At 38.7% G+C, this 27,014-nt stretch overlaps 1 protein-coding gene across 1 annotated transcript; it reads left to right on the top strand.

Annotated features, from left to right (window-relative positions):
* The first annotated feature begins 215 nt into the window (after nt 1-215).
* On the top strand, nt 216-3,193 carry LOC149208164 (uncharacterized). Its single transcript, XM_089398253.1, has 3 exons — nt 216-908; nt 1,029-1,632; nt 1,887-3,193. Exons 1-3 carry the CDS (start codon nt 216-218, stop codon nt 3,191-3,193), a joined length of 2,604 nt encoding a protein of 867 aa, XP_089254379.1.
* The last annotated feature ends 23,821 nt before the right edge of the window (nt 3,194-27,014 follow it).

Raw genomic sequence — 27,014 nt, 5'->3', positions numbered from 1 at the left:
TTTATTAAAAAATCCCTCTTATTAACTCTCCAACTCATTATTACAACTACCATTAATAACCTTTTAAAGAATTATAAACTAAAAATTGAAATGTCACATATATATTAATTTATTTTATTAAAAAATTGGATTGCGGCAAGACTGTCATTCTGCGTACAGAGGGCAGAGACTGCTAAGCCAACGAGCAAGTAGAGGCGCCCATAAGGAACAGGAAAATGCAAACCCCTCAGGGGGAGGGCCAGGAGCCTCCCCCCGATTCGGACAATAGAGAACGGTCTACGGCCGACAAAGAGAAGGAACAGGGCATAAGCGGCAATGCCATCGATAACAGACAGAAAAAAGGTAAGGACACTGACGCAGATGAAAGGAGTAAGGCAAGTTCATCAACCTGCAAACCTGTGGTGGTCCATAAACCAAGGGTGGACTTCCCAAGTGAACGCATCAATGCCAGAATACAGTACATGAGAGATCATGCGCTAATCGGTAAATTCATAGGAATCTGGCCGACGGAGAGAGCGCTGAGAAGCTGGATCAACACCAAATGGCATCCTAAAGGGCACATCTCGCTGCATCTAGGAGCCAAGGGTTTCTTCACTGCAGTTTTTAATTGCCTGGAGGACCGCAACAGGATTCTGGATCAGGGTCCTTATTTCTTTAATTCAGCTGGATTATACCTGAAAGGCTGGGTCGAAAGATTTAACCCAGACAAGGAGGATCTGACCTATGCGCCAGTGTGGATAAGGCTTTATTCACTACCGTGGGAATACTGGGAGGAAAAGTCTCTGCAAGAAATAGGGAATGCTATTGGCGAGTTTGTAAAGATCGCAGAAGAAACAAAGCTATGCAGATACACATCCTATGCTCGGATCTGTGTCTATATGGATCTCAAGCAACCATTGCCAGACACGGTAAGCTTTTTTCATGAGGACTCTGAATGGACACAAGTTATAGATTATGAACATGTGCCCTTTAGATGCAAGAAATGCCATGAGATAGGGCATCTCTACAGAGACTGTCCTTAAAACAAGGCACCCTCTCCCCAAGATAGCTCTGACAATCAAACTACAGATGGCTTCACCAAGGTAACAACTCGCAGGAGAGGAAACAAGAAAGCAACAGGCAACACCAAAGCAAATCCAGTCAATAAGGCAAAACCCACAACAAGCAACAGTTTCGAAGCACTGGACAAGGATGACGAGCAAGAACAGGAGAAGGTTAAGGCGAAAGATAAAGAGATCCATCAAGAACAACCAGGCGAGACATCGAGGCAAGAAGGAAAGAAAATCCAAAAGCAAGACAACTTGATAACCCCAGCTAAAACCCTGCCATGGCATTCTCAAGGAATGGATGTTGAATACTCGCAGCCACATGAGAAATCTTCACAGGAGCAAGAGGATCTCTCACAAGCACCTCAAATCATGGAAGAAGATCCCGAACCCTTAGATATAGGGGAGTTGGATATTCTCGGCTTGGAACAGGCATGCAAGACAGGGAACTTTGAAAAGATACCAGAAACGCAAGTGGACAACCTAGTTGAAGTTCTGCACAGAGCACAGAAGAAATATTCGCTAGGTGTCCAAATAGGAAGTCCATGGGATGGAAAATTTATTACAAAGGACAATAAGAAAAGAGGTAGGAAATCCACTTTGGAAAGAACTATCAAGATTGGAGAGATTTTAGTGGAGTCAGGGAGGTATGCCAAACTGACCAAGTATTTCAATCCTCACCCCCAAATTTCTCAATGAAGTTAATATCATGGAATATCAGAGGGCTCAATAGCCCTAGGAAAGGTAGATTATTAAAAAATATGTTGATGCAAGAAAAACCAAGCATTCTTTTCTTACAGGAAACGAAATGTGGCTCAATTTTTTTGGAAAAAATAGCAGTGAAAGCATGGCCAGGGGGACATGTAATAGCTGTTGATGCTCAGGGAGCTTCGGGAGGACTTGCAATCCTCTGGGATGCGCGAGTCATACAGTTAAATAATATTCAAGCTAATAAAAGCTTCATTCAGGCAACCTTTCACCTCTTAGGCTCTAATATCCATGGGCTAATAACAAATGTTTATTTTCCTCAGGATATAGCTCAAAAAGCTCAGATCCTGAACACACTATCAGATCTCAGCTCAGACAGACCTCATCCACTTTGGATTGCGGGAGGCGACTACAACATGACAGCGAGCATAGAAGAAAAACGTGGAGGCAGAAACAGAGCAAACAATGAGGGTAATCTACTAAAAACCTTCATTCAAAATAACTGGCTGGTGGATGTCCCTACAGGCAATGGTCTCTTCACATGGAGCAATAAAAGAGAGGGAGAGCAGCAGATTGCATCGCGTCTTGACAGGTTCCTCATCTCAGATAATGCAGTTCACCTTGGAGGGGAATTCACAGCATCCATACTTCCTGTCTCAGGTTCAGATCATTGGCCCATCGAACTGCAATGGAATAGGCCAGGTAACAATATCAAACGTCCCTTTCGTTTTGAAGAATTCTGGTTTACTCACCCGGATTTTGAGAGGCTAGTAAGATCCACTTGGCTCCACTTCAATCCTTCTGAAGGCACCAGGATGGCCAGGTTTCAACAAAAGCTTAAGCATCTTAAAGGGGTAATCAAAAGATGGAATCACAATACATTTGGCAACATCTTCACAGCACAAGCATCCCTCAATACAGAAATGAAGAAAATCCAGCAAATCATCATCTCTGAAGGGCGCACGGAGGAATTAACCAAGCAGGAGCAAGTCTTAGAATCCAAAATCATAGAAAGGGCTAAACAGGAGGAAATATTATGGCGACAGAAATCAAGGATCAGATGGCTAAAAAATGGAGAAAAGAACACTAAATTCTTTCATAAAACTACGGTGCAGCGCAGAATGATTAATCACATCTCTCACATTAAAAATGAACAGGGGGACAAAATTGAAACACATGAAGGCATTGAAGAGGAATTCCTGAATTACTTCAAGAAGGCGCATCAGGAGCCCGATTTTAACAGAATGCCGGCCATCAACAAGATAATCAAGAACATACCAAGGATAATAACAGAGGAAAACAACAGTCTTCTCCTCAAACCCATTAACTTAGAAGAAGTTGAAGAGGCTGTGCAAAAATCTGAAGGAAGGCAAGGCGCCTGGACCGGATGGTTTTACATCAATTTTTTTTCACAAGTTCTGGGACTTGATAAAGGATGAAGTCTGGCAGGTAGTAGAGGAATCTAGAGCACTCAGATGGATGTATCCTGGATTAAATGCTACCTTCATAGCCTTAATTCCAAAAGGGGAAGATTCCAACACCCCAGACAAATATAGACCGATTGCGCTGTGTAATATCATATACAAAATTACTTCTAAAGTCATAGCAACAAGATTAAAGCTGCTGCTCCCTCTGATTATATCGCCCGAGCAATCGGGTTATGCTGAAGGGCGTCAAATAACAGATGGGATTATTCTAACGCATGAGATAATTCACTCCTTAAAGCAAACCAAGAAACTAGGTATGTTGCTCAAGCTAGACTTATCCAAAGCTTTTAACAGTCTTAGTTGGGCATATATTCAAAAAATCCTTTTAGCTTTTGGTTTTGCACACTCATGGGTCAGATGGATCTTCAACCTTTTATCTTCAGTCTTCTTCTCTGTCTTAATTAATGGTATTCCTTCAGCAACTTACCGGCCCTCCAGAGGTATAAGACAAGGTGACCCCTTATCTCCCTTCCTTTTTGTCATTATGGCAGAGGGATTAGGTAGATACATCACTTCGGCCAGACTTACCCAGCAATTACGAGGTCTTTCTTTCAATAATTCCCCCGCCTATTCCCATCAGCAATTTGTAGATGATAATATGCTTTATGGTCATCCTTCGGTGCAAGAAGCTCGTATCCTCAAATCTATCCTGACAACCTTTTCTGATGCTTCAGGAGCCCTCATAAATCGAGTTAAATCCCAAATCTTTTTCTTTAATACCCCTGTGCCCACACAGAGATCTATTGAACGAATCTTGGGATTCACTACTGCTTCTCTGCCCTCCAAATATCTAGGTGCCCCTTTAATGGCCTCAGCCCTTAAGCACTCTTCCTGGAAGCAACTCCTGGAAAAACTTGAGGCTCGACTTACCCTTTGGACTAATCGAGCTTTGAATATGGCTAGTAGAATTGTTCTTATCAAAGCGGTCCTTCAATCCATGCCCCTCTATCTTTTCTCCATATTAGCCGCCCCAAAATGGGTGCTCAAAGAAATCAAGACTCTTCAGCGCAATTTTCTATGGGGAAGTTCGGGGCAAAACAGAAAATGGGCTTTAGTGAAATGGGATAAAGTCTGTCTTCCTAAAATAGCAGGAGGTATTGGGTTAAGGGACCCTGAGCACAGTAACAGAGCAATGGGAGCAAAGATCTGGTGGAGATGGCTTGCTCATCCCAGCACTCCATGGGCCTCTCTTTGGACAGCCAAATACACAAGCAATTGTCCTATGGAAGAACGAATAAGAATGACTGAGCTAAGCACGGGTTCGGTATTTTGGAATTCAGCCATACAACAAAGGAGCCTCATACAAGAACACAGCTTTTGGGAAATCAAAAATGGAACCACTGCGCGTTTCTGGGAGGACTCATGGCAACAGTTACCAAGACTAAGAGACATTCTACAAGATCATCAAATTCCAGAACGAGAAATGAATCAATATGACACAGTCAGACAATTCTGGAGAACAAACACCACTCAAGAGCATAGGCAATGGCAAGATGCAACTCGATTTTTAACTAACTGCTCTGAGCAAACGAAGCATTACCTTAATACAGAACTTCAAAAGAGGCAAGTCACTATCTCAGAAGGCATGGACATCCTCTGGTGGGGATATGAAGAGAAAGGAATCTTTACCACAAAGGAAGCATACAGAATCATCATCCAAGACCGGCTCAACAAAGATGAACTTTGGGAGGTAATCTGGCGCTCATCCAACTGGCCGAAAGTCTCTACCTTCTTATGGCTTCTTTGTCATAATCGAATCCTAACTTGGGATAATCTTAGAAGAAGAGGTTTCTCAGGACCATCCATATGCTTAATGTATATGAAGGACGAGGAAACTGCCATACATCTAATGCAGACCTACCAAATCGGTAGAAAACTCTGGGAGAAGGCAGCTTTTCGCTGTAAAAAAGAGGGCAGAGTACAGGGAGACATCAAAGCGACTATGTGCAAATGGGATCAACAGCCTTTTCAAAGCAACTTCCTTAATGCTCTCTGGCATCTAATACCAGGACTATTAATGTGGAATTTATGGAAAGAGCGTAACAGAAGAATTTTCAAAAAACAATCTATGTCTCTAGAGCAACTCTGGATCAAATTTCATCAGAATCTAGTGGAAACTCTTTCTATTAGAGAGTGGCACACAGAAGACCTTCCCACTACACCTCAGGAAAAAACAATATGGGACAACTGGGGGATTCCGATAAATCAAATGGTTGCAGGGACAAAGAACCACATAATGCAGGGACCAGAATTAAACACCTGGATTCCGCCTCCCATTAATATGTTCCAGCTCAACTTTGATGGAGCCTCTAAAGGAAATCCAGGGAAGGCAGGATATGGAGGAGTCTTCAGGGATCATAATGGCAATCCTCACTGCATCTTTATGGGATCGATCGGATGGGACACAAATAACTCAGCAAAATTGGAGGGTTTATGGAGAGGTCTTAAACTAACCCAAAGGAAAGGTTTCTTTCCTCTCATTGTTGAAGGGGATTCGCAAATCATAATCAGAATGCTCAACAAACTGTTGCACGGTTCTCCCGCACACAAAGTAAGCAAAAGTTGGCGAATGGCTCAAAGGTTAGAGTTAATCTACAACTGGCTGGCTCAGCATCAAGAAATTTCTTGCAAACACATCAGAAGGGAAGGCAATAAGCTTGCTGACTTTCTTGCCAACCTTGGAGTGGAAGCCAACAACGGTTACTTTGAAGGTCCTATCTCTAGCCTTGATTCAGAGGATCAGATCGTCAAAGTCCAGGAGATTGTCACTAGTGACAAAGCTCAGATCAAGAGAACCCACCCGGATGCGGGTGCTCCCTCCAGTTATCAATGCTAATCCTCACCGATCCGACAGCTGGCTACATGGCTGGCAGGACGGCGTACTGTATGGTACAGGACGCAGGTAGAATTTATAGGTTCAAGGTGAAGGCATTTACTCTGATGCAGTCTCGAAATTGGCTTGAATTTATTTCAAGCATGGCGACTATGACCGCTCTCTGGTTCCGGGTTTTGAAACAGTGTTATGGCATCAATGCATCAGAGTTTTATAGGGCCAAGTTGCTTCTGTCTTGGAGCATTATCATTTGGGTTTGGCGCGGGAGATGCCCTGAGGTTTCCAGAGTTCTCTCTGCTCCTGGTCATTTGCCTTCCATCTGCCTTCATCGGCTCTCTGCTCTCGCAAACATGAAGCGTAGACGTGGCATCCCTCGGAGGGGCAGCAATTTTGGTAACAGGGGTGGTAGAGCTCGTCCCGCGCCTCCGACTGTTGATCCTATTTCTTCTATTCCGCCCTCATCTCCGTTGTTGGAACCGGATAGGGCTCGTCCGAACAGCTCGTTTCAGACATCTAGTTTCTCTTTCCAGAGTGAGGTTAATAGGCCCATTGTGACAATCAATTTCACTGTTTCTGTTTCTGAAGAGGAGGGTAATTCTTCTAGCTCGGCTCCTTCTGATTATGCTCCTTCTCAAGATGATAGCATCTTGCTCGGGGACCTGTCCGGACGTGTTTATCGTGTGGACCATCGGCAAGAAGACCCTCCGGCTCCTGAACAGACTCAGCTCCCGAATCCAGCTCAGGAAAACGCCCTGGTTCCGGAACAGATTCAGAATTCAACTCCAGCTCAGGAAGATGCTTTACCTTGTGGTCCCTCTCACAGATATTCCGGAGTCTTGCACCTGGTTACTCATCCTAATGGCGAGCCAGTTCTGGATGAAGATGGCTATGTTACCTGGCTGGCATCCCCCAGCCCGGAAAAGGAGGAAACGCCACCGTCGCCGGATCATGTCGGTTCAGCACAGTAACTTCTTGCCGGGAGGCTCTCTTGCTCTCATATTTTGTTTTTTTGTTCTCAAGGTTTTGTGTTGGAAGTTAAAGGTTCATGACTGGTCTACTCTGTCATCTGATTATGTGTATGTCGGAGATTTTTTGGTTCTGGCCGTCAATGTAGGTCAAGAAAATTTTAAGAATGCTAAATCTAGTCTGCAGGACCACATTGTAATTTTGACTGAAGGGCTATATTGTAAAAGCCCTACTTTTCTGGCTGAGGACTGGTTTAGGCCTCCTCTGAGGATGTAACCTTTCTGTACATATTTTTCTCTTTCTTAATAGAATTAGCTTTTACCCAGGAAAAAAAAATTATTTTATTAAAAAATTATAATTTTATTTTTCATGATTTAAATCAATTCAAAATTTAACAAAATATTTGAGAATGTTATTAACCTAATATTATTAAATACTAAAATTAGCCCCCAAAAAAATATAATATCTTTAAATCATAAATATAATCTTCTTTTCCAGATAGATATACCCCAATAATACACATATCTTATTTTTCATGATTTAAATCAATTCAACATTTAACAAAATGTTTGAGAACATTATTAACGTAGTGTTATCGAATACTAAAATTAACCCCCAAAAAATATAATACCCTTGAATCATAAATATAATCTTCTTTTCTAGAATATACCCCAATAATACACACATCCCAAGAAAAGATACTCATATGAATTTTTGCAAGAACGTACCTAACAGCTTACCAAGAACGTATATTCAAATATTCCATCCTATATGTATACGAATATTTTCGAATATTCCAAATGAAATTCTGTGTCTCAGAGTGTGACAATCTAACAACTCTTCACTCGGTCCATCATTTCTATAATGAAGCACTATTTGGCGGTAGATCATCTCTTGTCGTTTTTCCATTCATAGTTGACCATTTGTATACTGATAATCCATTCACGGAATGAGAACAATGCATTTAGTCTATATTCAATATACGAATCCCGAACTCTCATTCCATGAATCATATCGCGCAAACGTAAATTTAATTGACAAAAAACGTACGTCAATAGGTCAATAACCTTTAAATTTTTTGTCCGTCTAAATTAAATTGAAAATTTAGGTTTTGTCCATCCAGAGAATCAATGATTTTATACGGTTGTTAAGTCGCCTCGTGAACCAATGTAGCACCCATGTGAGAATTCTCAGCCTAACGACAAACCTTTTCTTACACGTGTTTCCGCGTCTTTTTCAACGCGCTGTCATCTACAGTTCAACTAAACCGGCTGGGATCCTCAGCTTCGTGTAAACTTCCTGCATTGAAAATTATGAAAGTTATGGGCAGATATTTTAAGTATATATTAGGGCAATCATAAAAGTATCACCGCACATTCTAGGTATATAAATAGAAGTCCTGCATACATGGTTTTATTGATTGTTGTGCTTCATTTGCACCGAGTAATTTAGTTTCTCTCATTTTCTCTACTATACGACCCGGTTTATAGAGCGAGATTGCCAGGCTTCATTGGACTGAGTAATTTATTTTCTAGCTTGATTTTTTGCTATTTGGTCTGGTTTGCTTTAATGGCTGTTATTTCATGTGGAATTCTGGAGTGCGGGCCCTTCTCTGAGAAAACGGCTCTCTGCCGTGGTGAGAATTTTCTTTCCCCCAAAGTTGGAGGTGGCTCTTCTGTCAGGATTTCCGTATGGGAATGCAGATCCTCCAAGAAGAGCAATAATGGATCAGTTTGTTCAGACAATGAGGATGTGGGGGCAAAGAGAAGAGGAAGAGGAGATGATGTCATTTCGCTTTCACATATTGACGAGGGATGTGACATGAAATGGTGGCTACCTCTCTTTGGTTGGTCCCAGCCTGATCAGGAGCTATGGGCAAACGACGACATAAACGGATCGGAAACAAAAGGCAAAGCCATTGATAAGGGTTCAAATGATGATAAAAAAGGAATGGAGGAAGTTCAACCTAAGCGTTCCAAGTCTCTAGGGGGACGCTTGACTCCAGAGAAGGCAAAACTATTGAGGAGTGAAAAATGTGAGAAATCAGGCTTTCAGGAGTGTTAATATTTAATATGTAGGATTTATTCTTGTAGTTGATATAATTTATAGTCATTCTTGTTTTAATCGGAATAAGCCAATAATATGGTGTGCGGATGCAATTATATATATGAAGATGTGGGTGGAGAATTTCTTACTTTATTTGGATATAAGATTCATACTACTATAAGAACTTTAAAAAGATAAAAGATAATTAGGCTTTGCATTATTTCTAGGACAACGATTGGGGTGTTTAATTTACAATTTCGTACCGAATATTATATATGAACGAATAGTTGGGGTGTTTTAATTTACAATTTCATACAAAATATGATATATGAATATGTAGTTTTATGGTTTTTTTTTTTTTCAAATAATTGAATGTATTTCTTTATTTTTTGTTTATTTCATGGTAATATTATAGAAATAGGTTAACATTAAAGAATTAATTTATTAACTTTTTCATGTATCACAAAGTGTGTTATAATTTTTTTTTTAAATGTTTCTGATATATGAATATGTAGTTTTATGGTTTTTTTTTTTTCAAATAATTGAATGTATTTCTTTATTTTTTGTTTATTTCATGGTAATATTATAGAAATAGGTTAACATTAAAGAATTAATTTATTAACTTTTTCATGTATCACAAAGTGTGTTATAATTTTTTTTTAAAATTTTTCATTTTAATATTATATAAATAGGTTAACATCAAAGAATTAATTTATTAATTCTCTCATCTCAATAGATAATTCATAAAGTTAGTTATATTTTTTTTGGAAATGGAGTTTTGTGGTATTATTTTTTATTTTTATTTTTATATTTATAAATACCACAAATTATATACAATAATTGTTTTATATAAAGATAATATTTTTATATATGTTAAATTTTTATTTTTTTTATTCTTATCTATCTCTTCAAAAAGATTCATTTATTTTAAATTTTATGAAAAATATTATATGAAATTTGATAGAAACAAAAATATTTATAATAATAAAACATGGTTAATCTTTTTTGTGGCTTAAAATTTTTATTAAAAAGTCACAATTTTTTTAAAAGAAAAATCCACAAAATGAACGTACTACCTATATCCAATTGACCCTAACACTTTTAAGATAGGAAAACTAAAAACATGTGTTATTGTTTACCATATATTGAATCTACAATTTTTGACAGTATCATCACTCAATTAACTCATGCAATTTATTGTTAGTATTAAATAGTTAAATTACTCATATAAATATCAAACATTAATATAAGGAATATATTAATGGAAGTAAATATATTTGCTATCATGTAAGGATTTGACTAAAGAATTTTAAGTTGGGTTGAGTTAGTTTGATGTAGATCTGGAATTGTTACCATTATTGCATCAAGCTTTGTTGAATGTAATTGACTCACCAATTAATCTCTCAATCTACTCCTTTAGTACACTTCTTCCCTACAGACCCCGATTTGTAATGGGGCTATAAGAATGATGGATAAGTAGCAATGTAGAGGTGGGTTGTTTAGCCCAAGAAGTTCCCACTTAAATTAAAACACCCTGCGCACACTAAACTCAAAATAAGGTTTATACACTAACAAAGAAAATAGTTCAACATTAAAACACCCATTCAACATATGGTACTTAAGATAATCCTTTCATAACTTGGTTTTAGATTTTCATTTTCCTTTAACTATTATCTCAAATTTATCTTATTTTATTATTATTATAAGTCACCCTTATTTTATTATTTCGTTTCTCCATCTTTATTGTACTATTTTCTTTAGATGTCCTTATTTGATTATTATTCTTCTAGCCTTCTTGGTTTGTTATTTCTTTTAAGATCCCTTATTAATTATTATTTTTTTAGATTTTTATTTTTTATTATTTTCTTCTAACTTGCTTTATTTTTTTAATTATTTTTGTCTTCCTTTATTTATTATTATTTTTCTAATCTTCATATTTCTAAATTACTTTCTTGTAACTTCCTTTATTTTATTATTTTTTTTTAATTTTTTATATTTATTATTTTCTTCTAACTTCTATTATTTATTATTTCATGTATCTTCTTTCATTTTTTTATTTTCTTTTAATATGCTCTATTTATTATTTTATTTTCTTAGTTTTTTCTTAATCTCAATTCTATGTTTTCTCACATGAAGGTTTCTCTTCAATACCATTTTTCTTAATTTATCTATTGACCATTTTTATCTCATGCTTAGTCCCCATTAAGAGTTATTATAACTCAGCATTTTATTATTGTTATTTCCAATTTAGTATACTCTCCCCACATGTTTTAGGATAACTAGGATAATTCATTAATATAGGATTTTGTCACTTCATTTTTTAAATATTTGATTTAATTCCAACCTCAATAATCCCCATTTCTAAGCTTTTTCTAATTTTCAAATAGAATTCACTTTCACGTGAATTCTTTAACTTAGGTGTTTTTGCAAAGTCTTGACATTTTTCAACACAATTTCAATTCAAGTATATTTCTTCTTCATAATATCGAGAGCTCCTAGTTTATCTTGCTCTTGAAGAACTCTTCCCATAGTTCTATGCGTTCCATAACGCTTTCCCTTCAAGTATCCTTTGTTTTACAAATGATAAGGGTGTCAAATCCATTATTCCCTTTAAGAAATATTCCCATAGTTCCAAGGGTGCCAAAGTCTTGCCCCTCAAGTATCCTTATGTTTCCCAATACCAATGGTTCTAGGTTGATTTCTCACTTCAAGAAATATCGTTGCGGGTCTAAGGGTGCGACAACACTTTCCCTTTAAGTATTCATGACTAATTGAGGGGAACATATATATGACAATGGAGACAATTTGTAGGATGTTTTTTTTTAGGTTGCTAATGGTCACTTAGAATCAAAGTGTATCCCTTGATGCATGTTCCTCAATGAAACCTTATGAGTGACTAAATATACAATCCAACCGTCACAACATCACATAACATCAAGATGATGATTCACAACCTTCCAACCCAAAACATGGTTGGAGTGTTAGCGAGTGAAGTAAAAAATGCTACCCTCCACCCTTACAAAGAAATTTTAATGCGTTCTATACATCTCCATAACCCATACGTGAATCATTTAGCAAACACATAACTTCTTCCTACATCCAATCTACACACACACACACACACACACACACACACACACACACACACACAATATTGATAAATTTAATTTTTAATATCAGTTGTACTCAATAACCCAATTAGAATCACTATCCCCTCACACATCTATGCATCATTGTTGTCTCCTACCACACTCAAACAATTGTTAGTAACATCTTATCATAAACATTAGTCATCACAACGTATACATGATAAGAAACATCAAATAATCAATATCAACCAATAACATCACGATCAACAATATCTAATATCCTCAAAGAGCAAAGTGTAAGTCACAATATTTATCTAAAAATTCAACACAATATTGAAAATGTTTTCCTCATAGTCAAGGTGAAACCAGAAATACAATAGAAATATTTATTATAATAAAATATAAATTATATATATATATATATATATATATATATATATATATATATATATATATATATATGACTAATAGAAACAACTTAATTATATTTATATAATGATGTTAATGAAACTGGTAAATAGGTTTAAATGAGAAAAAATAAATACTTTAATAAATTATTTCTTATTTTGATCATTCGCTCTCTATACATTATATAAACTTCAAATAAAACAAATTATAAATATGTGAAATTTCATTTTCTATTTATCTCATTTATTTAGACAGTGTGGATGTTTTTTCACCTCATTATAAATTTATCAGAATTATGTCGAATTGGTACTCTTGGATTGAGAATTTAATTTTGACATCGAAAGACTAAGTACAATTAAAATTTAAATAATATCATAAAAAACACATAAGTTGGAAATATGATTAAAACATAAAATTAAAATTCTTTGTTTCTCTTTAAATGTCCATAATTATATCCCGAATAGTAGGAGTGCAAGTTACAATGGATACAGGGGTGGAGGTGGATGCCAACCACCTAGACGAGACCCATGACATTTAACGTTCATGTGATGTGGAATCAACTTCACATGCAAAAGTGTGTGGAGGAGTTAGAACGAAATAAGTAGTCCATGGTTTATTTAATGGTTATCCTAATATCAATTGGAGCCTTCATGCTTTGGTACAATAGTGGTTTTGATTACTAGTCTAGAAAGTTTTTGCTTGGTATGAGATGGGTTAGGGCGATATCTCATTGTGTTGTGGGTGAGTAGGAGGTGGTGGGATTTGGTACAATTTGATGGCATGTTATTGGGGTCACAACTGAACAAGATAGATGGCGTGACGATGGAGGAGAATTAATAGCCTTGATACATCTAATTTGGGATTCAGGGATAGAAGGTTGCCAATGTGGATAGCTTGTGGTAACCTCCAACCAGTCCTTGGTTGACACCCATGTTAGCTTGATAGTTTACTATAATCCTATGGTTTGGGCCATCTTCACTTGCATTGATCTTTCAGCGGTACTGTGAGCCCTTAATCTGGGTGATGGAAAATTAGTTGTGCAAGCCTTTTGGGGAGCGAGCTATTCTTCATCAATGGAGTTGTGTGAGGAGAGGAGTGGGTAAGACAGACCTATTGGATGACCAAGAAGTGCGGGAGAAAGACCTGGGTGAAACAATGAACCCTTACCTTGCGTCGTCTGTAGGTTAAGTCAAATTTCCTGCTGCCTTGGATATTTTTAACAATCATCTCAAGCAAATTACAACCCTTTTAAAGGAGTTGAACCATGATCAACATGAAGATAGGAATTCAATAATTGAGTTCATGAATGTGCTACAAAGTAATCAATGGAGAATGCAATATATTCTGGATACTCTAGTGTGAATGGAGAAAGGATTTTTGGATAACGTGGAAATGATGGAAACATGACTTGCACATATGGAGAATCATCTTCGTTTATCTTTCAACCCACCCTCCTTGCCTAATACTGCATTAGAGAACACCAATCTTATTAACTCTTGATACCCTTGATGATAATTGTTTGTTTCTTGGTCTTATCTTTCTACTAGTCTTATTGGTCCTTCTATTTTTTAGATGTTTTGGATGTACTATACTTTTGCTTTATGTTTTGGTAACTTTCTATTGAAAATAAATCCAATAGGGGTGAGGCAGGAAGAATTTTGTGGAGGTATAACTAATGATGTAATATTTTCTTGAACTAATAGAAGCACTTAGACTTATAAAAGAAAAATTATAACTATTATGTCCTTTGGGTGTAGGTCACATGGCCATTACTATGAAACTGAAGTCTTATGAGCAAGAGATTAAAGGTTCAATTCCCCAAACATAACCCAATTTATGGAGAGGACGATAGGTCATAGCCCAGAGGTTATAGTGATAGTTGTTGGAATCAACTTCGTGTCATGCGAGCATGGGATTGTTCCAATAACAGATTCCTTTGGATATAAAAGAAAAAATGATAATTATTATTTTATTATTTTTACTAAAATGTTATTTTTTTTTATATTAATTTTTTTCACTCATTATATATACATCTATATCTATATATATATATATATATATATATATCTATATATATATATATATATATATATATATATATCTATATATATATATATATATATATATATATATATATATATATATATATATATATATATATATGAAAATGATTAAAAATGAATTCCTAGTTTAATCATCAATAATATAATTTAATTCCCCACTGGGGTTGAGAGACCTAGGAACTACGTCAACTTAGGGAAATATTATCCCTCCAATGCGGGAGTAATTAAGATATATCATGGTAAGTATGAAAGGTTAGGTGGCCTGCAGGTGAAAGTTCTAGATATAACATTAGTTTTTATTCCCCCAATGATGGCTTTGGTGAGCAGAAGCGTCATTTGGGAGAAGAAAAGGTGGAGGTTAGAAGGTAGTACCTGCTAGGTTCATTCAGGGGGCCTTTATAAAGATCCAAATTAGGGTCTCAACATTCAGTGAACAATCGGGGGTTGGCTTTGTTTGGTATTTAGGATTTTGGCCCCGACTTAGCCAACACGTGACTAGCCTAGAGACCCCATAATAGCGTTGCTACAACAATTAGCGAAGGGTATATCATCACCTCTCAAGTCACTCGAACATTTTTCCCCATTTTAGTTATTCATGTAAATTCCTTAGATATGTGGTTCTTGGGACAATGTGAGTCATGGATATCAACACCTTGGTCCTATGGTGGATGGCCTGTGTGAGATGGTACCCTATGGATTTTTGATGTGATATGTAGCTAGGAGTTCAATTGTTTTCAACCAAGAGTGGTCAGAGTTCTAGTGTTTACAAGCCATTTGATGTTTCAATTTAGCAGTGTGTGTCTAGGTTGGGGTTGGATAGAAATGGGCAAAGCTGGTGAAGGTCTTTTGATAAGTGGGAAAGTTTCACTCTATTTCAATTATGTTTTGTATTGTGGATTCTGTCATTATCTGATTCTCTAGGCTTGTCTCTTCTCTTGGGGAGGTACTTTTCTTAAGCTTGTAATTTCTCTAGGGCCCAGGGAGATAGCATTGGGGGGTCATCCTTCCTCAAGTCCTCTAGAAGGGGTGTGCCTGAGAAAAATGATATTCATGTGATTGGGATAGTTAACTGGAAGATTTGGAACAGGGGTGTGACCCCATTTTTGTAAATTCCTTCTGCGTTGTCTATGAACTTCTCCAGGATGAGTATAGAAACCTCCCTTGCTTGCAATGGTAGTCGATTAGTTGTGGGATATTTGAGCAAACTCAAACATCATGTGTGAATAAAGGTATGACAACTGAAATGAGATCATAGCCTATATAAATGATCTTCAATACAACAAGGAACAAATTCTGGAGTAACTGGCTTCTGTGAGACATAGCTAGCATCACAACAATCAATGGATGGGCGATATTGAGGCACATTTGGCACATATTGAATAGCATGTTCATGAAAGGCATGTCCCTCCATCAGCCCTGGGTGGTCAAGCTTTGAATCCTCCTCCCTGATATGAAAATCACAGGATTTTTTCTAGTTTTGTATGTGTTTTTGATAATATGGCCATTATGTCCTTGGAATACATGTAAGAAATGGATACATTATTTTTTTCATTTTTCTCCTATCTAACAAATCCAATCGAAGTGAAGTGGGGAGAGTAGAAGACCTCCGTAATATACCTTGTTTCTCCTTGATAATTTAATGAAATTTTCTTGATCGACAAAAAAAAAATATAATTTAAAAAGTTTACAATATATAAATTAAAATATCATTAATAATATAATGAAATAAATAAATGATTTAAAAAAATAATTATAGTTATTGTTTTTTGCTATAATGTTTTATATCATACTTAAAAAACAAACAAATAAATGAAACATTTGATTGAAACATTATTGTTAGCATTATTTACCCCTTTTTCATACATAAGTTTTCAGACAAATTTTATAATTATCTATGAGTTAAATAAATATACAGATCAATATCATGTTGTTATTCAAAAATATCTTGCATAAGGTCATTTTGTTAATTAAGGTTCGTTATAATGGGAAACATATTTGAAAATGAAATCATCCATCTTATTTACAACTTGCATTATATATTTCAACATGTTGAACCTTTTCCTCATTGAACGAATATATGGATAGTACTTTGTTATTATGAGAGAATACAAATTTTTCATCTTATTAGTTCCTGCCCCATCGGGGTTACAAGGAATATAGTAATAATTTTTTAGCCTATATTACTTGGTATGAATATCAATGAATCTCCTTTTGCTTTTAATCGAGGTTTCTTTATTTTTCATTATTTTTTGAGTTTGCATTTCATTCTGCAAAGTTTTGTAATCATCATTTTATTTGGCCTCTTCACAAGGTAAGATGCTTTAGTATCTTAGGATATAAGCATATTTTTAATTTACATTTTTTCCAAGTTAAATAATGCTAACATTACCTCACTAGCATTTAACGTACATTTACTATTTGTTTTTTGATAACTATGTTATATACTGGAAATGATTTAATGTTTAAATGTGCATGATTACAGGTAGCTACATATTACTATATCTACAAGTATCTCAAGAAAAAGAAGGTTGTTTTTTGTTTCTTCAGCAATATCTACCTCACTAATCAAGGTTAGACACTACGCAAGCCTAAAGTTGTTGTCTAGTAGTCAAGGAGATGTTTTTGTATGATCAAGGACTTAGATGTGGATTATTACTTCTTGTAGTTGGCCTACAACGTAATTTGGGCCTGAAGAACTTGTGCTACCCCATAAATACTTTTCTTTTCATGAATAATCTCTCAGAAACACGGTGCTACAAAAATAAGCCCTAGAGGGGCTTTATTATCTGAAGACGAGGCTTGGAATTAATTCACTACCCCAAAATTGTCTCGGATGGGGTAAACTAACACAAAAGGGATTTGTTGGCTTATATGGAGGTATGTTGCTCCAAAATAAGCCTGAAATGGCCTTTGAGCAGGCTTTAGAACAACCACAACCATGCAATCCAAAATACACCTTAGGCTTCAAATTATTGGCGGGCTATGTCCTCAAATCCTTCATTTCAGTAACACTTGAACTTGAAGTAGACAATGAATGTAGCGCATGATATTTACTAGGATTTCTTAGGAAACAAAAAGAACTATATTTTTAAGGTTGAGGCTTCCATATGAAATATTTCCCACTTTAGATTTGTTGTGCAAGTACACATAAGGGTTTTAAGTAATCTTCAATCGTGTAGGCTCGAATTCTACTTCCATGATATTTTTCGTAAAGGCATGCACACATTGTATTTTTAGGAATTAAATAACAACATAAATATTATTTTCTTCCTTAGAATTCTAAGATTAAGATAGAAAAACCTCTGAAGAAACAACTTGATCCGAATTTAAACAACAACACAACAACTTACAGATATAATCATAAACACAAACATGCGGAATAAAAACACTTCATTTCATTAATGGAAAAATACTAAACTATTCTTACAAACAGAATAGAAATAAGATAGCTGGGGTGATGTTAGCTTATCTATGAGGAGAGATGTGGCACTACATGCCTCTGAGCTATGTTACAATGAGGCTCAAAGGCCTATTTATTATTGAGAAACAATGGGAAACCCTAAACAACCAAAAAACAACCCTAAGAGATGAAGCGCCAAAACTGTGGGCCTCGTTTGGATAAATTGGTACATCAACTTCCCAGGGTCGTAACTTTGGCATACGATCTCCGTTTGGCTATCATAATACCTCGTTTTGAAGATCTTGAAGAAAAGGTCAAAAGCACATTTTTGGGCTCTCTATTTTCCCTAAAAAAATTGTTTAGGGCCTCAAAACGGCTTTGGAAGTTCAGGACCCGAAAAATTGCCAAAAATAGCAAACTGTGATATAATTGAGGAAACCGAAAAAATGAAAAGAGACACTGTTGGGGGTCCAAGTGGAATAGACGGGTGGCCACCAATATCCACCTGGATCATTCCTCCCCCATTAGGAAGCAATGGTCCCAATTGCATTGAGTGCCTCCATGAGATGGGGAAACTTCTGCTGAACTTGGTCCCTAGTGAGCCACTTGCCTTGGTGAAGGAGTTGGCCAGCTTTGACAACCCGATATAGTTGGATTTTCTGTTGGCAAGTGCTCTTGATATGTGTGTCCATGATCCGATCAGTGGTGGCCTGTTCCATGTAGTCTGGGTTTAGTTCTTTTGGTGTGATCTATTCTGCAATGTCAGATGTGTCCAAAAATGGTGGCTTTGAACATTGGGTGCAGACTAAGGAACGATGGGGTGCTGAGCTCGAAGGCATTATCACCGAAAACCTTGGTGATGGTGATGGTGTGGTGGCTCCCAGCAAGGCGCTCTTTCTGCAAATGGAGCCAAGCTTTGTCGCCCACCTGGAACTTGTGCAACACTCGATGTTGATCATGGTGATGCTTGTACTTAGCATTGGATCTGTCCAATATATCATGGACCTATTGGTGGATGTGTTGAATGCATTCAATGAATCTGTTAGCCCTTTCAGCTTCAGACTGCACGTAAGCCGAATCTACTTGAGTGGCTGTAAATGCTATGGCCACATCAATGTTGTATAGTGGTTGAAATCCCAGCCCTACCTGAAAGGGGTTGTGGCCTGTTGAGTTGTGGAGAGATCTATTATAGATGTGTTTGACATAGGGGATACTTTCATCCCATGTGTGTGGATGCCTCGAGTTGTACATGCGTAGAATGTGTACGATCATTCTGTTGACAACCTCTGTTTGGCCATCAGTTTAGGGATGGAAAGTCATGGACTTAGTGAGTTTTGTATCCAGCATCAACCACAGACTCGACCAAAATGCACTTAGGAATCTGCTATCCCGATATGAGATAATGGACTGTGGGATCCCAAAGTGTACCCACACTTGCTCAAAGAAGAGCTTAGCAGTGGCCTTTGCTAAGATACTCTTATTGCAGGATGCCATGACTGCCATCTTAGAGAATTTGTCAACAACCATGAAAATTCAATCGTTGTCGTGCTTAGTAGAAGGAAGGCTCAACATATAATCCATGGAGACAGATTCCCAAGGCCGTTAGGAGTAGGTAGAGGAGTATACAAGCATTTCTTCTTGATGGTTAGTTTGGAAATGGCGCAAGCGGTGCAATATCTAATGTACTTCCCAACATCCTAATGAAGTTTTGGCCAATAAAAATACTTTTGCAATACTGCCACTTTTTTCTCTACTCCGAAATGTCCAACGACCTCACTGTAGTGTGCCTCCCAAATCATCTTAGCATGCTCACTTGAAGGAACATGTATGTGTCCCAAGTGGCATAACGGTGCATCCTGAAGGTGAAAATTTGGAACTTTCTTCCCTTCTAGGAGTGTCTAGTATATGCTACCAAATTTTGGATCGCTCTTGTAAACATGCGGCCACCCTGATGTCTTGTGCCCACAGGAGTCAAGCATAGTGATCATCGCCATGACCAGTGGTCTGCTAAGGCAACCAACGACATTATTGGTGCTGCCCTTCTTATACTTAATGTTCAAATGGAACTGTTGCAGAAAGGTGGACCATTTATGATGGTGATCGTTCTGCAACTTCCCTTGTGTCTACATGAACTGTAGAGGTTGTTCATTTGTGTGGATGACTGTTTCCTTCCCCAGAATGTAATACTTCAATTTACGACAGGCCTGCACAATAGAATACATTTCTTTGTTGTAAGTAGGGTACTTTCGGACTGTGTCTGAAAGTGTCTCACTATGGTAGGCCACTGGATGCCCATGTTGAGCAAGAATTTCCCCAATAGCATAGTCAGAGGCATCTATCTCAATCTCAAATGGTTGTTGCAGGTCTACTAATGTGAGCACTGGTGCAGAATAGAGGCAATTATTCAACTCGGAGAATGCTCGCTGCTGGGTTTTCGAAAAAAATAAATTTTCTTTCGCTCATCCCTTGGTGACTTGACTTAAAAGCCAAGAGATATGAGACAACCACAACACGAACCTGCGATAGAAATTAGCAAGACCCAAAAAGATATGAAGCTCTGTTAGAGTGGTTGGGGCTGGCCAATCTTGAATGACTTGTATCTTGGATGGGTCCACATGTACACCCTCCTCATCAATGATTTACCCCAGGTATTGAACCTGGGTCAGGCCAAAGGTGCATTTCTCCAAGTTAGCACAGAACTTGGGTTGTCAAATGGTTTGAAGGACCTACTAAATATGGTGGAGGTGTTCTTCCCAACTCTGGCTGAAGATCAAGATGTCATCTAGATACACCACCATGAATGCATTGGTGAAGGGCTGCAATATGTCGTCCATCAGTTTCATGAAGGTTGCAGGGGTGTTCATCAATTCGAACGACATGACCAACCATTAAAAAAGGCCCTCCTTGGATTTGAAGGCAATCTTCCACACATCGGAGGGTTCGATAGGCACCTGGTGATAACCTGACTTCAAGTCAATCTTGCTAAAATATTTGGCCCCCTTAAGCTCATCCAGAAGGTCATAAATCCATAATATTTGTAGCTATTCCGGATAGTGATCTTGTTCAGCACCGGATAGTCAATATAGAGTCTCCAGGTCCCATCCTTCTTCTGTACAAATACAATCAGGCTCCCATAGGGCGATGGGCTTAGCGTGATGTGCCCTTTCTACATTAGTTCCTGGATCTGCCTCTTGATCTCATCGTTCTCCATAATAGAGCATCGATAGATTGGTCCATTAGGCAGTGGCGTGCTCGGGGTTAGATCGATGGAGTGCTTGACTTGACAGTGCAACGGTGTCCCTGTGGGTGAGGCGAAAATATCCCTGTACTTCTCCACCACCTTGTCCATTTGTTTTTGTTGTGTAAAGGAGCCCTGCTTGGAAGCTGTAGCCACAACCTTCTTCTTATCTTAGGGGCGAATCATAAGGAAAATGAATTTCCTGGTCTGGGAAACGATCTTACTGCATTGCTTTGCAATGATCAAAGAGATGGCGGTAGGCGGGGCTACCTCCGGTATCTTGTACAACTTATTAGCCAAAGTAATAATCACAGAGCGAGGTCTAGACTCATATACACCATGTCGCTTCCACAAGTATGATTATCCTAACAATACATCAGAAACTTCAAGAGGAGAAATGTCACACAATACCTCATTCATGAAGGGCTTGATGCTATAGGGAAGGCGATAATGCTAGCTGACGCGAAGATCTCATCCTTGGTGAAGCCACCCAATGGTGTACAACTGTGCATGTGCTATAGTCTTTAGGCCCATCCGCTTCACGACTTCTTCTGAAATGAGGTTCTTTTGGCTCTCGTTGTCGATAATGAACTGCAGCAGAGAACCCTTCACCCACATCTGTGAGTGGAAGAGGCGTCCCCCCTCCTCTGAATCTTCAAGCTCAATTTTCTTGATCTTTGTGGCAGCCACTGTGGCATTGGATCTGTCCAATATATCATGGACCTATTTGTGGATGTGTTGAATGCATTCAATGAATCTGTTAGCCCTTTCAGCTTCAGATTGCACGTAAGCCGAATCTACTTGAGTGGCCGTAAATGCTATGGCCACATCAATGGGGTATAATGGTTGAAATCCCAGCCCTACCTGAAAGGGGTTGTGGCCTGTTGAGTTGTGGAGAGATCTGTTATAGATGTGTTTGACAAAGGGGAGACTTTCATCCCATGTGTGTGGATGCCTCGAGTTGTACATGCGTAGAATGTGTACGATCATTCTGTTGACAACCTCTGTTTGGCCATCAGTTTGGGGATGGAAAGTCGTGGACTTAGTGAGTTTTGTATCCAGCATCGACCACAGACTCGACCAAAATGCACTTAGGAATCTGCTATCCCGATATGAGATAATGGACTGTGGGATCCCAAAGTGTACCCACACTTGCTCAAAGAAGAGCTTAGCAGTGGCCTTTGCTAAGATACTCTGATTGCAGGATGCCATGACTGCCATCTTAGAGAATTTGTCAACAACCATGAAAATTCAATCGTTGCCGTGCTTAGTAGAAGGAAGGCTCAACATATAATCCATGGAGACAGATTCCCAAGGCCGTTAGGAGTAGGTAGAGGAGTATACAAGCATTTCTTCTTGATGGTTGGTTTGGAAATGGCGCAAGCGGTGCAGGATCTAATGTACTTCCCAACATCCTAACGAAGTTTTGGCCAATAAAAATACTTTTGCAATACTGCCACTATTTTCTCTACTCCGAAATGTCCAACGACCTCACTGTAGTGTGCCTCCCAAATCATCTTAGCATGCTCACTTGAAGGAACACGTATGTGTCCCAAGTGGCATAACGGTGCATCCTGAAGGTGAAAATTTGGAACTTTCTTCCCTTCTAGGAGTGTCTAGTATATGCTACCAAATTTTGGATCGCTCTTGTAAACATGCAGCCACCCTGATGTCTTGTGCCCACAGGAGTCAAGCATAGTGATCATCGCCATGACCAGTGGTCTGCTAAGGCAACCAATGACATTATTGGTGCTGCCCTTCTTATACTTAATGTTCAAATGGAACTGTTGCAGAAAGGTGGACCATTTATGATGGTGATCGTTCTGCAACTTCCCTTGTGTCTATATGAACTGTAGAGGTTGGTCATTTGTGTGGATGACCGTTTCCTTCCCCAGAATGTAATACTTCAATTTACGACAGGCCTGCACAATAGAATACATTTCTTTGTCATAAGTAGGGTACTTTCGGACTGTGTCTGAAAGTGTCTCACTATGGTAGGCCACTGGATGCCCATGTTGAGCAAGAATTTCCCCAATAGCATAGTCAGAGGCATCTATCTCAATCTCAAATGGTTGTTGCAGGTCTACTAATGTGAGCACTGGTGCAGAATAGAGGCAATTATTCAACACGGAGAATGCTCGCTGCTGGGTTTTCGAAAAAAATAAATTTGCTTTCGCTCATCGCTTGGTGACTTGACTTAAAAGCCAAGAGATATGAGACAACCACAACACGAACCTGCGATAGAAATTAGCAAGACCCAAAAAGATATGAAGCTCTGTTAGAGTGGTTGGGGCTGGCCAATCTTGAATGACTTGTATCTTGGATGGGTCCACATGTACACCCTCCTCATCAATGATTTACCCCAGGTATTGAACCTGGGTCAGGCCAAAGGTGCATTTCTCCAAGTTAGCACAGAACTTGGGTTGTCAAATGGTTTGAAGGACCTACTAAATATGGTGGAGGTGTTCTTCCCAACTTTGGCTGAAGATCAAGATGTCATCTAGATACACCACCATGAATGCATTGGTGAAGGGCTGCAAGATGTCGTCCATCAGTTTCATGAAGGTTGTAGGGGTGTTCATCAATTCGAACGACATGACCAACCATTAAAAAAGGCCCTCCTTAGATTTGAAGGCAATCTTCGACACATCGGAGGGTTCGATAGGCACCTGGTGATAACCTGACTTCAAGTCAATCTTGCTAAAATATTTGGCCCCCTTAAGCTCGTCCAGAAGGTCATAAATCCATAATATTTGTAGCTATTCCAGATAGTGATCTTGTTCAGCACCGGATAGTCAATATAGAGTCTCCAGGTCCCATCCTTCTTCTGTACAAATACAATCAGGCTCCCACAGGGCGATGGGCTTAGCGTGATGTGCCCTTTCTACATTAGTTCCTGGATCTGCCTCTTGATCTCATCGTTCTCCATAATAGAGCATCGATAGATTGGTCCATTAGGCAGTGGCGTGCCCGGGGTCAGATCGATGGAGTGCTTGACTTGACAGTGCAACGGTGTCCCTGTGGGTGAGGCGAAAATATCCCTGTACTTCTCCACCACCTTGTCCATTTGTTTTTGTTGTGTAAAGGAGCCCTGCTTGGAAGCTGTAGCCACAACCTTCTTCTTATCTTAGGGGCGAATCATAAGGAAAATGAATTTCCTGGTCTAGGAAATGATCTTACTGCATTGCTTTGCAATGATCAAAGAGATGGCGGTAGGCGGGGCTACCTCCGGTATCTTGTACAACTTATTAGCCAAAGTAATAATCACAGAGCGAGGTCTAGACTCATATACACCATGTCGCTTCCACAAGTATGATTATCCTAACAATACATCAGAAACTTCAAGAGGAGAAATGTCACACAATACCTCATTCATGAAGGGCTTGATGCTATAGGGAAGGCAATAATGCTAGCTGACGCGAAGATCTCATCCTTGGTGAAGCCACCCAATGGTGTACAGCTGTGGATGTGCTATAGTCTTTAGGCCCATCCGCTTCACGACTTCTTCTGAAATGAGGTTCTTTTGGTTCCCGTTGTCGATAATGAACTGTAGCAGAGAACCCTTCACCCACATCTGTGAGTGGAAGAGGCGTCCCCCCTCCTCTGAATCTTCAAGCTCAATTTTCTTGATCTTTGTGGCGGCCACTGTGGCATTGGGCTCTGCATCAATGATTTTCTTCCCTTTTTCAGCCCCCTTATCAGGTTTTGATTCATAGTCGGAACCTGCTTCTGATCCAGAAGCCTTCAACTAGGCCACCACTGACTGCTTCGCCTGACACTCGTATTGTGAGTGGAGCTCTTATGGAACTCACACCATTTTCCCATATCCTTCTTTGTCTTTGTGGTGTTGTTCTTTGCTTGCAGTTTCGGTGGGTTATCCTAGGTAGCCTCGCCTTGGCTTGGTCCCTTGTTGTGTCGTTTGGGGGCACCTTTTCCTTGCTTTGGATTCGTAGCTATAAAGTCTCGCTTCTTCTGTTTAAGCTTCTGCTCAATCTTTACAGTGTACTGATACACCGTGCCGAGCGAGGAAATTTCTGGGAACTCCATCTCCTCCTGGATGTACATGTGTAGATAGCCGCGGTACTTGAGTACCAAATGCCGCTCAATATCCTTGATACCCAGCTTCGTACGAAGGGTATGGAAAGTATTTGTGAACTCTAACATATCTTGGTCCCTTCCCTACCATAGTATGGTACATTTTATGTATTTAAATTTATAGCTCCCGATAGGGTAATATTGTTCCTTGATGGCGTCTCGGAAAGAACTCCAAGTGGGTGCAGCTAAAAATAGCAAGGGTTCACTCGTGTCCTTATGTTCACAGTAGGTTTTTCACCAGTCGTTGACGTGTGGGGTGACTTTGAGAAGTCCAAACGTAATCTTTTCCCGATTGGAAAAGTCATGAATTGAAAAATATCCTTCCAATAGATTTAACCATTTATCTACAATGTTTGCATCTATCAGGCCTTCAAATATGGGAATACCGAAGTTAACTTGTACCTTAAAAGGAGTGGCACCTCTAGAGTGGCTACTAGATGAAGATATATCACATGTGGGTAGCAGTTGAAGGATCTAGGCAAAGTTATCCATCATCGCTTCCCTCTGTCACTCGAGAGCTTCTTCAAGCAACATTTTGAAAGGATCTCCTACCCCCTCGTCCTTCTTTTCTTCTGTCGTGGGAGGTCTTTGGGTTTTGCGAGGCTGATCCTGCAATGGTTCAATCAGATCGAGCCCTAGTCCCTTATACCCTGACCTCGTTGGGGACATGCAAAGAAAAACAAAGAAAGAGCACACTGCTCTGATACCACTGATCCAAATTTAAACAAGAATGCAACAACTTACAAATATAATCATAAACACAAAGATGCGGCAAAAAACACTTCATTTCATTAATGGAAAAATATTGAACTATGCTTACAAACAGAATGGAAATAAGATAGCTTAGGCAATGTTAGCTTATCTTTGGGGAGAGATGTGGCAACTACATGCCTCTGAACTGTGTTACAATGAGGCTCAAAGGCCTATTTATTATTGAGAAACAATGGGAAACCCTAAACATCCAAAAAATAAACCCTATGAGATGAAGCGCCAAAATTGTGGGCCCCATTTGGGTAAATTGGTACATCAACTTCCCAGGGTTGTAACTTTGGCATACGATCTCCGTTTGGCTACCATAATACCTCGTTTCGAAGATCTCAAAGAGAGAGTTAAAAATAAACCCAAAAGTTGGATTGGGACATTTCCAGTCTCTCCATTTACCCTAAAAACAACGTTTAGGGCCTCAAAATGGCTCTGGAAGTTCAGGACCCGAAAAACTGTTGAAAATAGTAAATCGTGCTACAATTAAGCAAACCAAAAAAATAGAAGAGATAGTGTTGGGGATCCAAGTGGAATAGGTAGGTGGCCACCAATATCCACCTGGATCACAACCATTGAAGGCTAAATCACAGGTAAACTTGTTCATTCTAAATTTTTTGCTCTCCCTTTCTTAATATTAGTAGAGTATTGTAAATTACATTTACAATACAAAATTTCAATTTCAAGTATAAGTATGAACACAAAAAAGGTAGAGCATGTTATTTCTATGGTGTTGTATCCTCTCCCTCCACTACTTCATTTCTCTATCCTCAAAGTCTTTCCAACTTGAAGCAAGATCCAAAACCCTAGATAGGAGGGTGGCAATTAACGAAGAAAACCCATATTTTTACTAACTCTCGAGTATGTTCCTCGTAC

The sequence above is a fragment of the Pinus tabuliformis genome, chromosome 1_2 (genome assembly GCF_031772625.1).
Source record: "Pinus tabuliformis cultivar Carrire ecotype Pingquan chromosome 1_2, CPIR1, whole genome shotgun sequence".
NCBI classification, from domain to species: Eukaryota; Viridiplantae; Streptophyta; class Pinopsida; order Pinales; family Pinaceae; genus Pinus; species Pinus tabuliformis.
Note: the sequence above shows the minus strand (reverse complement) of the source record. Positions and strands in the feature narration are given on the sequence as shown.